This window comes from Hesperophylax consimilis, unplaced genomic scaffold (genome assembly GCF_061612785.1).
Source record: "Hesperophylax consimilis isolate HC1 unplaced genomic scaffold, BYU_Hcon_1.0 scaffold_36, whole genome shotgun sequence".
Taxonomy (NCBI): Eukaryota; Metazoa; Arthropoda; class Insecta; order Trichoptera; family Limnephilidae; genus Hesperophylax; species Hesperophylax consimilis.
Genome location: NW_028301266.1, coordinates 438,069 through 451,595, shown reverse-complemented (window position 1 = coordinate 451,595; position 13,527 = coordinate 438,069). Strand labels below are relative to the sequence as shown.

The window sequence follows — 13,527 nt, the reverse complement described above, 5'->3', positions numbered from 1 at the left end:
TCATTGGCTCCAATTCCAAGATATTCCATGTTTATATTAAGTGTGTTATAGTAGGACAGGGGCATGCTAAAACTTGATAACGTACGTCCTCGTACGATTGATTCATTAGAATTCGAGTAATACGGGAGTTTAGTCATCCGTCCAATCTCCTATGGATGTTTGGAAAGGTTATGTTTCATATGAGTCTTCATATGGTTCGTCAGCTGGCTTTTTTGAACAGTTGCACTTGGAATATGAAAAAAGTTTTCTCCACTGTACATCAGCGTTTATTTCTTCAAACTTCCTTTTGGAGACCATGGATAGTTGCACTCGGAATATCTAAAAGGTTACTCTCCAGAGTGATTCAGAATGTGATTCGTCAGAATACTTTTTTGAGAAAATGAATTGTTGCACAAAGAACATGAAAAAGGTTTTTCTCCAGTGTGAGTGAGCATGTGTTTCGGCAGGTTGCTCTTGTGAGAAAATGAATTGTTGCACATAGAACATGAAAAAGGTTTTTCTCCAGTGTGAGTCAGCATGTGGCTCGTCAGACTGCTCTTATGAGTAAATAATTTGTTGCACAAAGAACATGAAAAAGGTTTTTCTCCAGTATGCGTCAGCATGTGGCACGTAAGACTGCTCTTTTGAGAAAAAGAATCGTTGCACAAAGAACATGAAAAAGGTTTTTCTCCATTGTGGGTTCGCATGTGTACCGTAAAATTTCCCTTTCGAGTACACGAATAGTTGCACTCAGAGCATTTAAAAGGTTTTTCTCCAGTGTGAGTCAGCATGTGGCACGTCAGACTGCTCCTTTGAGAAAATGAGTTGTTGCACATAGAGCATTTAAAAAGTTTTTCTCTAGTGTGAGTCAGCATGTGGCACGTCAGACTGCTCTTTTGAGAAAATGAATTGTTGCACATAGAACATGAAAAAGGTTTTTCTCCAGTGTGAGTCAGCATGTGGCTCGTCAGACTGCTCCTTTGAGAAAATGAATTGTTGCACATAGAACATGAAAAAGGTTTTTCTCCAGTGTGAGTCAGCATGTGGCACGTAAGACTGCTCTTTTGAGAAAAAGAATTGTTGCACAAAGAACATGAAAAAGGTTTTTCTCCATTGTGGGTTCGCATGTGTACCGTAAAATTTCCCTTTCGAGTACACGAATAGTTGCACTCAGAGCATTTAAAAGGTTTTTCTCCAGTGTGAGTCAGCATGTGGCACGTCAGATCGCTCTTTCGAGAAAATGAATTGTTGCACATAGAACATGAAAAAGGTTTTTCTCCAGTGTGAGTCAGCATGTGGCGTGTCATATCGCTCTTTCGAGAAAATGAATTGTTGCACAGAGAACAAAAAAAAGGTTTTTCACTGATGTGGGTCAACATGTGCCTCTTCAGAAGGCCCTTAAGAGAAGCTGTATAATTGCACTCAGAACATGAAAAAGGTTTTTCGCCACTGTGAGTCAGCATGCGGCTCGTCAAATTTTCCTTTTGAGAATATGAATAGTAGCACTCCGTGGTTTCCACTGGTTGTATCTTCAGATCTGACGATAATTAAAAAAAAGGATAAATAGTTGGATTCATGTGACTTATTACTTTCGTGTCTTACTAAGTGCAGAGAAGCATTCCAAATTAACATAAAAGTAAAAAAATAGGTTCCCACAGGAACAGGTGACTAATTTGTGCTTTGCACTTATTTATACTTTTGAATTGAAACGCCAAGTTGTATATGGATTTACTTTATAAAACAATTTTTTAAGAAATAGTGTTTTCAATAAAGTAAAGAAATAAAAATTATAATTCTAACAAAAACTATTCATAGATTATAGTTTTTAGCTACAGAAAATATTCATTCAAATCCATCTTTAAATATCTCATCAGTATTTTCAGACGTGTTGCAGCAGAATATATCATATCAGAGGCCGCATATAATAGAACACTCCAATACTGCACGGTTGTTTTTTTTAGGAATGTATGTAAATACGGAAAATCATTTCGACAAGTGTTTATTATTATTTCCCTTTATTTCTGTATTGTAAGAATTTACTACGAAATTACAGGTTTTAAACAAAATATTAGGTAGCTGAATCGTCATCTTGCTCCCTACATGCTGAGTTAGTTTTCTTTTTACAGAACTAGCGAGCTTCTGCAGCAACCAAATCAAAACACTTGACCATTTAGATTTTCTTACTGCCTTAGAAATGTGATAAAAATAACGGCATATATTATTTTTGAAGTATTTTTTCGTTGACCTTAAAATAATCAGCATTCGGGTGTTTTGTTTTGATTAACTGGACTACTAAGAAGGAAAAACATTTTACCTGCTGTCTTGACAGTTCTTTCAACGCGTTCTAAGCACTCCTTTTTAACATTCATCAGGTCTAAGTCAATTTTCGTGTATTTAAATCCCCCTTCATCTTCTTCTCGGGGTCCAAGCTCCGCCTTGATGGTAATAGACTCCATATTAAAGCAACCTGAAAAACAATACAACAAAGTATATTAACCGTAAATCTAAAAAAAAATGTATTAAAATAAAATTAAAATTTCTTAATTAAAATAAAATATTTTCGACAAAAGATAACATTGATTGACCACACAGGAGCAAGAAAAGGGTGAACGGACTTTAAGCTTAATTTAAGATATAAATGTGTGAGATGTCACTTCAAGGACCGATCTTTCAAGAAGGAAAGCCATTTACTCTTGACTACCTTCAGAACACGATTTTTTTGTTGTTAAAAGTCAATGAAATGATATTTCCTTTTAAAAATATTTATGTATATTTAGTTAATAGATACGAATATATGTCGAAAACAGATGAGGTGAAAATTCAAAGAAACGGGATTTACTGTGAGCAATACACAAGTTTAAAAAGTGCTTTAGTTAAGCAAAGATATATTTAAAAGTCAATGCGTCCTGTCCTGCACGACATTTCGAAACGGACATGGATTCCGAACATCTGAATTTAATATTCGACAATTTATACGTATTCAATGCAACTAACTGGCTGTCCGAGTACTCTCCGCATATTCCAAACATTCCTTCTTTATATCGGGAAGGTCGAAATCTATATCTGTATACGGTATTTCATCTCCGTCTTCTTCCTGGAGCCCTGGTTCCGTCTTGATGGAAACAGTCTCTTGATTTGGTAGATCCATGGCACTGCTGTGGTAGCGTTTGGTAATTGGTTCCAGACCAAACAAATATACCTAAAACAGAACATAGTTGTGACGGAACCCACTTTGTTTGTGCTTTAAACATTTGGTTTCGCTTGTAATATTCTGTAAAAACAGTGAAATAGTATACATAACACATTATTGGAAATTACGATATATTAACGTTTGTACCTTAACCTATATAATATGAACTACTGTAACTATACTTAATAACTATCGCAAGTATGGAATTATACATTTAACTGCGCGGGTGACTGATGAAACAACGGACGGTAAAGAAAACATGTGTCAACAAAATATATGTGTTATACATAAACAAAGCCATAAATGAACCACTCACTAGATCAATATCTTCGGGTTTTTTGTACTGAGCCCATGGGTCATAAATTTTATCATAGATAAGCCTGTTACTGCCAAAAATACATCACCACACGTCATACTCACCATCGACTAGGATAGAAGAAACTATAAAAAAGGCGTAACCATAAACAATATAATTCTCATTCAGTGCCTACCCCATTCACTAGCCTAGAATTTTGATCTGAGATGAACAATCAACCTGTCGTAAAAATAAACTAAAATTCTTTAAAATCCTTCAAATAAAGGAAGAAAATTTATTAGATTTTCAAATATGAAATGTGCTTTTTACGACAGTATCGAATTTTGATATTTCTCTGCTTTTAACAGAAAACTGAAAAACACAGAAGATTTTTCTATTTCGTTTTAATACAAGTTACATTTATACATATATATTTTCCAAGATATTATATGTAAGGTCATGTATTCCTCATCAGAGAATTTCTTTTTGGTCCTGATAAAAAGGGAGGCAAGATTCTTACTTTGGTGTTTTCGCATAAAATATAAATTTTAATGCAAGTTTTTTTTGAGAAATGATTCATATACATTGTTTATTAATAAAGATATTACAGAAACAAGAAATACAATAATATAAAAGCATGAAACACATTAAGAAGGTGTACCAAGACAATATAAAAAATACATAAACAGGAAATACAAGAATGTAGAAGTACAAAACACATTTTAAAAAAGGTGTTGAAAGATATTCATTATGATTTCGAGTAAATAAAAAAAAAACCTAGACAAATAAAATAAACTAATTAGGATAACCATTTCTTCCTATATTAAGTATACTTTAAAAAAACGTTGCATGGCCATTTTCCTCATGGAATCTGGTCCTTCGTATTGTCTTGTATCTTTGCCAGTTAATTTCTTATTGAGGTCTGCACACCATGAATTAATTATGAAGGGCACAGTGAATTTAATAATTCCATTTATTACAATTTTTTATGCCCCTCACAATTAATCGAATCGAAACATACATATTTGGCAATAGTTTCTTTAATAATATGCACAAGATTAATATTTTCACAGTTATGATTTAGTACATACTCGACAACATAATGAATTTCCAAAACGTTAAGGGCAAAGCTTTTCGCAGGATAGTTCAGACAAAATCTCTCTCCGATGCGGTATTCCCTAATTAAAATTAAAGAATTAATGGGATCATAAGGATCACCAATAAATAAATAAATAAATAATTCAGTGCCGGCAACCCGGGCGTTTATTTATTATTAGTTATGTACATACATGATTTTTCTCCTTACCCTCCTCACTAGACAAAGTCTGTTCTGAGGCTGGTAACTAACAATTTCTAATTACATAAAAACAAATAAGTGGTTAAAAAAGAAAAAAAAAGAAATGTAAATATTATAGTAAAAATAATAATAATAAAATAAGAGGAAAATCAGAAATTAGAAACAGAGTAGAAAAAAGAAAATATATAATTTTAGATATTAAGAATATTACTTATCTCTCTTCTTTCTTTGACATTCAACCAGTTTAAAAATCTTTTGAATACCCAATTGCAAGATGACTTGCATTCCTCACAGCCTTCGATCACTTTCAACAACTTTTTTAATAAAAATCCTTCAACATAGGAGTCGATACTAAATTTTTGTATGGAAAATGAATTGCAAATTTTCTCAAATTGGGCTTCTACATCAGGTATAGTAAAAAAGGAAGTTACATTTGAATTTAAAGTGGAAGAGGTGGAATGAGTAAAAATAAAATCAGTAACATTAGACAAAAGAATGGTAGAATCATCAGCGTCATAATTGAAACCAGGTAAACGCGGAGACTTCTGACACCCTTTTGGCAGCAACGGGCACACCGCTGGGTTTGGGGAAGAAATTACGCCCTGAAATAAAAACGTTGGTCAAATAATAATATGAATAAAATTAATAAGGTAAGTCGATGTAATAAAGAAGACATTTGAACCTTGTAAAATGTAATCATGATCTTGGAGTGCATCACTATACGCGCTGTTGAATCCTGGCACAAAACTCTTGTCACATGTACGGTCTAAAAGCAAAAAAAAAATCATCTCTGAGGTTAAATTAATATAAGTTATACAATGTATGTATTCATTAGGAACAAATAAAGAGATATTCGTACCTATAGTATTGTTATAATCAAGTTTCTTGTTTTCTACACACCGAAGCCGAGGCAAATCCACCCATTGTCCGATGACGGGAAGATTAAGCTTCGGCAATGCGTGCTTTCTAAATGTACCATTCAACCTTTTGCAATCAATTGCAAAATGCGATGCACAAACTCTTGCATATGTGGTCAATATCGGGTTCTGAATGAAGTCTAATCTATTAACCCTCCACGACCATTCACGAAACAGAATCTGGCACTCCTTAAAACACGGAAACCTGTGTCGAATTGATGTAGTTTCTGTACATCCTTTCACATCGCACTGAACTTTAACAGTTTTCGACATTTTCATTTAAATACAAATATTTGTTTTGACATCGGCGTATAAACATGCATGAACTGCGCACTAGTTTGTGCAAAATGTACGTCACATAGCCATAGACATTTCCGTGTCTGTTTTACTGACCCACTTTTTTCTCGGAGTTAAGCTGCTGCCACACGCAAAGCTCACATCAAAAGTTAATGTACAGCGCATCATCTTTTCTACCGACACACGACGCTATCAAATATTTCTTCCTATGGTAGGAGAGGGGGTCAGTTGAATTCGAGAGCGGCCGAGGAACATAATTTCATCTGTCAAAGTGACAACTTTACTTACTGACAGCTTGAGCACGTTTTCGAAATGGATGATACTTGTCGCCTATTAAAAGTAAAAATTAAAAGTAATCATTCTTTTAATTACTAGCTTTAATTTTAGAGCAATCTACATAGACATCAACTTTGTGCTCAGAAAATACTGACTTTTTGCACTTACAGCACACTAATTTCGACATTCTATTTTTTTTAGCAGCGAAAAGCTCAGTTGTTATGTTTTTTTGGGCTCTGGTTCTCGTGCCTGAAGTTAATTACCTGAATCAGTATTTTTGTAGTTTATGTCTTTTTGTCTATATAAGTCGGAGTTGGCTATATAAGCTGAGTTGTTTAATGAATTATTTTTTGTTTGATGGTTTATTTGATCACTTTGTGGCCATAAATTACAGCAGAATTGACAAAAGCCATGTTAATACAGTCATTGACCATCTATTAGTTTCGCGGCTGCACCACATTGAGGAGCACATTTGATCAAATTTATCTACTCCTCCTATTGTTTGGTTCTAGAAATGAATCATGTCTGGTTTGCCACTTAAATAATTAATTATTGCATTTTTCTCACAAGATAAAAGGTAAACCATATTTGCAGGTGTTTTGTACGATAGAAGTGTCAGAGGGCCATCAAAACAAAACGTAGAATTGCCAACCGGTCGAGATCTCGAGTTTTTCAATTTTTCTTGAATTTCCCACTTATTTGATCGAATAGTGCCCAGTGGATTTAATTTGTAATTTGAGCTGGTCCTCGAGAGGTGCGGACTTCATTCATAGCTGAAGTTATGTGAGATGATTGACCCCTATTTGTTGACCAAACATCCCGCGTCCATTTTTACCGCGAAGAGTATTTCCAAGAACACGATAATTTCGCCCTGAAATTTTAAGTCGGCTTCTTCAGTGCTAGCAGATTCTTGTAAAGGGAAAGCCTCTTCAGTTACATATTTATTCTCATCTTCGCTTTAAATGTCGTCCAAACTGGCTGTCCTCGTCTTCAGGAGCTGATTCTCCCAGAGAAAGTCTATCTTCTTAGTCTAAGATTTTCAAAATATCGTTACTGTTTAATATATTATACCATGACATATTGGTATCTGAAACAATGCCAAAATAATCATAAAATGAATGAAAAATTAACGAAAGCAAAAACATATAATCTTAGTAAAAAGTTACACAAAGCCTAAACATACGTCTCGCAGGCGTACTATACCTCAAAAATCAAAAATGGCTGGACTTTCCTTAGTGATGCAGGTACCATCGGCGAGCTCTTGTTAGCCACTAGGTTGGTTAAAAAGCACGAGGCGCTAACTTCAACCGTTAGAAAGAGAAATAGAATTTAAGATTGTGTGTGATTGTGTGTAGATAAGGCTTTTATGGTTAGTAAGGTAGCCGTTATCTTGGCATTCTCTAGGAATTGCTTTTCTAAAATTTAGATATCATAATAATTTATTTTGGAATCTTTCAATGGTACGTGAATGAACTTCATTATTTGGAGACTTATCTGTGGAATTATACTCGATATGACTCCTAATAAGTGACATATACAATGTTTTGATAGTATAGATTTTGTGAAAATCATTAGATAATCTTAATACAAAGCCCAACATTTTCAAAGCTTTGTTGGATATAATTTTTATATGCATTATAAAATTGAGTTTCATGTCAAACCATATACCCAAGTCATTTATGTCCGAGACAGAAACTACCGATATATCACTAATAGCATAAATTCTAAAATGATGTAAGTATCTCTGCAATTAATTATAAATTTTAATATTCAAAATTACAAACACTAAATATTCTTCATTTTGATACTCACCATTCTTTTAGACAGAAGCGCCAGCTTCTATAGAAGAGGGAAAAAAAATTATAATAATTGTCTATTTGCCGCAACCCACTCCTCCAATGAGACAAAACCGCTGCCCTTGTCTGCCTCCACTCTCTTGCTGAACTGCGAGCAATTAAATCGAATAATCATTCGATAATTTTGATGTTTTGATTAAAATATTTCGATCTGATACATGTTTCCATCCCACCTATCACTAATGTAGTTTCTCTGACAGCTATTATGTAAATTATCTATGAAAATTCTTCATTTTTCTCAAGGTCGCTGCAGCCGGACAGTCATCGGGACAAAGAATCTCTTAGTCCTGACGTGTGCGGCTAAGGAGGTTAATAAATCAGTTTCTTCACACAGTCGTTTTTAAAGGGTGGGTCCCCTCCAATTGCCTAATAATATTATACAAGACGCAATTGCAATGAAATTATCATTAACCTAGAAGGTCAGTTTCCTCATAATTATTATAATTGACTTTGACTTCATTACTGTCTGTGAATAACTTAACTAAAGTATTTTGTCTACACATGCTTTCGTTTATCCTTTTTCCAAACTCTGTTTAACCCACGTTGTTAATTTTATCTTCTCATACTTGTGATAGATTTTCGTTAGTGCTAATACCAAATATTCATCGCTATTTGATAGCAGTCGTTATAACCAATCAAACTGACCGACCACGATTCTTAAATTAGTTCTATGGCATACTCAAAATACTAAACTAAAACGTCAAGACATCAAAATTTCCATTTTAAGTCTTGGATTCGAAGGGCATTTGTTAAAAATAATCGCAGATTATTTAAAAAACATGGATTACCGATATTTGTTAAATGCAGAACGACAATACGGTTTTATCTCTAGTTATTGAGTTTTCTGACAATCGAAGACCATTTTTTAAACCGTTTTCAAACGTCTTAACTTCAGTCTAAGATACAGTCGCAATTATATCCTCATTTCGAATTACGTGTTTTGACGATTATACGACTTCATTGTTTTGACAGATTATTCCAAGCAAAACCAAATGTTCATAGCATATTGATTGAGTTCCGTTAATTACAACTATTTTCTGTTTCAGGTATGTTTGTTTGGGCTTGAAACAAATTCCAAACGCTACCACAGCAGTGCCATGGATCTTCTGAATCCAGAGACTGTTACGATCAAGACGGAACTAGGACCCCAGGAAGGAGACGGAGATGAAATTTCAAATACGGATATAGATGTCGACCTCCCAGATGTAAAGAAGGAATGTTTGCAATATGCGGAAATTTCGCAGACAGCCAGTTAGTTGCAATGCATATGTACAAAATGTTAAACTCGGATGTTCAGAATCCATGTCCTTTATGAAATGTCGTTCAAACAGGGCAATTGCGTGCTCACTATTTCCTCTCTTGTTGCGTATAAGTATATTTGGTATTTAACTTATCACTCCTTTGACGCAGGAACAAAACTTCGCACTTAAGTTACTCAATTCACTGAAGCTGACATCTTTTAGCATTACTATTTCTTAAATTAACCTAGTCTCTTAGGATGGTTTGTGTCACAGAATTTGAACAATTCAACAAATTTCAATGTTCATTTTCAAGTTCTCTTCAACATTTTTTGTTCATCGATAATTAATTAACTTTATTTAATTTTTTCAGGTTGCTTTAATGTGGAGTCTGTTACCAACAAGGCGGATCTTCGACCCCGAGAAGAAAATAGAGGGGGATTTACTTATACGGAAATTGATATAGACCTGCCGAATATTAAAAAGGAATGCCTAGAACGTTTTGAAAGAATTAACCAGACAGCAGGTAAAATCTTTTTTTTTCTTAATAGGTCAGTGAATCTATAAAAAAACGGCCCAAATTTTCGCAGGTGAATAGTATCTCATACGGGAAGTATTTTCACAAAAGTTCCACAAAAGCCATTATGTCCCCTAAACTAAAACAAAACGTCAGAAATTTATTTCCAGAAATGATTCAACAGTACCCAAAAATAATGTAATATATAACTTTTTGCTATCTGCAATAGTCTAGTTAATTTGAATAAGATTTGTATGAAAAAAAAAGAAAATGAAATTATTTTGCCAAATTTAATAAACTTATTCCTAAGACAGAAAATAAATAAATTTCATGGAAGATTGTAATTTGAGAAAAAAAAAGTTTTTGATGCTAAGCTACCTCATGGATATCGTGGAAAAATAAATATAGTTTTGTCATTAGAAATTAACGATACATTGATTCATGTTTGAATTGTGATGCAGGCAAGACATTTGCTTGTGTACGACGTCCTCTCTTGCCGTATTTACACATATTTGGTATTTGCCATAAAATATGACTTTGCTGGAAACTGCTAAACTACACCACACTTTAAACTTGCTGAGTTGTTTTTTTGTAAATACCGCATCAAAGTCAAAACTTCTCCGTACCATCTTGGGGCAGGGGAAGGAGATAAAGATGTGGAAGTTGAATAAACATGGCCAAATATATATCAATAAATATTTTTTATCTATTTATAGTTATATTCTATCGGTATTTTATATTTTTAAACCCGGGCGATACTTAGAGCATCTTCAAGTTAGGGAAATCAAAAGTAAGATTTACCTGGCTATTCACCTTTTGTCACCAAACACGGCCAAAGCCATATTAATCAACATTTCAATTGTGACTTGTGTCTTTACTCCTGGACGATACTCAGAGTATCTTCCACTCAACATCCACTGCAACGTGGCGCAAGAAGGTTGTATATTATTTTGAAGGAAAAAATTGTGAAATAACACAAACTAATCGAATACTATTTAGTTGAACCCCGACCACCGGATTACTAATCGAGAGCCTTACGGCTCGAATTCAGAAGTCGTCATTTTATTAATTTATTTATTTAATTAATACAAGACTTAGAGGGTACATATGGTTTTGTGATATTTCACCCTCCATGCTAGGGATGACCCTGTGTTATGGCGGGTGAATTGAGTGTAGAATGAAACTTTTCTTCCAAAAGGTTCCCGGTTTCTTAAGTTTTCACCTCATCTTATTTGGATCATGAATTTTTTTTTTGTATTATAATGCATTTATAATAAATATATATTGTTGGAAGAAAACATCATTCTATCGACTTTTAACTAGCCAACTACAACTGGAGGTGCTCATGAGCAAGTGGTTTTCCGTTCTTGAAGGATAAATATGTTAATGCATGGGAAGCAGACATCTGGGGTCATTCCCATTTCCTTAATTTACCTTAAAGTCTCTTTACAAATTCACGCTTCTGCATTGTTAATCATTTAAATCTTCAATCGTAAAAACATGTTTTAATTTCCAGTTATTTTTATTAAAATAATACCTTTCATTTATATCAATTTCCAACGTATGTATCGTTTCTTTGTTAATCTAGGTAGCATTATTATGGAGACTTTTGCCATCAAGGCAGAACTTCGACTCCGAGCAGAAGATGAAGGGGGATTTCCTTACATGGAATTTAACAAAGACCTACCGGGTGTTAAAAAGGAATGCTTAGAAGTCTTTGAAAGAATTACCCAGACACCAGGTAAAACCGATGTTTATAAGATTTAAATATATCTGCTCTACTGTTCTTCTACTTTGTTATGAATTAACTAATGTAAATGCAGATAATAAGTTACACTTAATCCTTTTTGTCCGTTTTCTTTTTCAGATTTGTCGCCAGATCTTAAGACGCATCCTGGGGAAAACTCCAGCCATCCTATGTCAAATTTTGAACACCTTTTTCGCACTCATACTGGAGAAAAACCATTTTCATGTTCTGAGTGCAACTATTCATCTTATCGGAAGGGCGATCTTATGAGCCATATGTTGACTCACACTATAAAAAAACCTTTTTCATGTTCTTTGTGCAACAATTCATTTACTCAAAAGAGCAGTCTGACCAGTCACATTCTGACTCACAATGGAGATAAACCTTTTTCATGTTCTTTGTGCAACAAATCATTTATTCGAAAAGGTCATCTGACGAACCACATGCTGACTCACACTGGAGAGAAACCTTTTTCGTGTTCTGTGTGCAACAAAACATTTACTCAAAAAGGTTATCTGAAGAGCCATATGCTGACTCACACTGGAAAAAAACCTTTTTCATGTTCTTTGTGCAACAAATCATTTACTCAAAAGAGTCATCTGACGAGCCATATGCTGACTCACACTCGAGAAAAACCTTTTTCATGTTCTGAGTGCAACTATTCATCTCATTGGAAGGGCGCTCTGATGAGCCACATGTTGACTCACACTAAAGAAAAACCTTATGCATGTTCTTTGTGCAACAAATCATTTACTCAAAAGGGTCATCTGACGGGCCACATGCTGACTCACACTGGAGAAAAACCTTTTTCATGTTCTTTGTGCCACAATTCATTTACTCAAAAGAGCAGTCTGACCAGTCACATGCTGACTCACACTGGAGAGAAACCTTTTTCATGTTCTTTGTGCAACAATTCATTTACTCAAAAGAGCAGTCTGACCAGTCACATTCTGACTCACAATGGAGATAAACCTTTTTCATGTTCTTTGTGCAACAAATCATTTATTCGAAAAGGTCATCTGACGAGCCACATGCTGACTCACACTGGAGAGAAACCTTTTTCATGTTCTTTGTGCAACAACACATTTACTCAAAAAGGTTATCTGAAGAGCCATATGCTGACTCACACTGGAAAAAAACCTTTTTCATGTTCTTTGTGCAACAAATCATTTACTCAAAAGAGTCATCTGACGAGCCATATGCTGACTCACACTGGAGAAAAACCTTTTTCATGTTCTTTGTGCCACAATTCATTTACTCATAAGAGCAGTCTGACCAGTCACTTGCTGACTCACAATAGAAAAAAACCTTTTTCATGTTCTTTGTGCCACAATTCATTTACTCATAAATGCAGTCTGACCAGGCACATGCTGACTCACAATGGATAAAAACCTTTTTCATGTTCTGAGTGCAACTATTCATCTCATTGGAAGGGCGCTCTGATGAGCCACATGTTGACTCACACTAAATAAAAACCTTATGCATGTTCTTTGTGCAACAATTCATTTATTCAAAAAGGCAATCTGACCAGTCACATGCTGACTCACACTGGAAAAAAACCTTTTTCATGTTTGAAGTGTAACTACTTATGTACTCAAAAGGTACATTTGACGAGCCACATGCTGACTCACAGTGGTAAAAAACCTTTTTCGTTTTCCGACTGCAGTTTTTCGTGTTCTCAAAAGAGATATTTGTATAAACACGTGCGCACCCATTATTATGCCCGGATTTCTCAGTCGGTAGAGCATGAGACTCTTAATCTCAGTACCGTGGGTTCGAGCCCCACGTTGGGCGCCATTGTAATAGAATAATTCAATTATATACAAATCAAACCACGTAGTGCGCCAATGTAATAGAATAATATGGCTTAAATTATTAAAAACGCGTTGGTGGGCTATTGCAACAAAGTAATAATGAT

The 13,527-nt window shown here is 34.6% G+C and overlaps 1 protein-coding gene and 1 non-coding gene across 2 annotated transcripts; one reads left to right on the top strand and one right to left on the bottom strand.

Moving 5' to 3' along the window:
• Positions 1-300: 300 nt before the first annotated feature.
• Positions 301-2,435, bottom strand: LOC149409083 (uncharacterized). Its single transcript, XM_089650137.1, has 2 exons — positions 2,343-2,435; positions 301-1,040 (listed from the first exon to the last, which is right to left on the bottom strand). Exons 1-2 carry the CDS (start codon positions 2,433-2,435, stop codon positions 327-329), a joined length of 807 nt encoding a protein of 268 aa, XP_089506263.1. The 3' UTR covers positions 301-326.
• Positions 2,436-13,330: 10,895 nt separating this feature from the next.
• TRNAK-CUU (transfer RNA lysine (anticodon CUU)) lies at positions 13,331-13,403 on the top strand. The gene has a single exon. It is a non-coding gene; the product is annotated as a tRNA-Lys (tRNA).
• The last annotated feature ends 124 nt before the right edge of the window (positions 13,404-13,527 follow it).

Bases quoted from the DNA above. Each gene is read 5' to 3' on its own strand.
- LOC149409083 (XM_089650137.1), bottom strand. From the start codon at position 2,435: ATGGAGTCTATTACCATCAAGGCGGAGCTTGGACCCCGAGAAGAAGAT. The intron at 1,041-2,342 runs GTTAAAAAGGAG...TTTTCTCAAAAG, and splicing joins TTGACTTAGACCTGATGAAT to AGCAGTCTTACGTGCCACAT.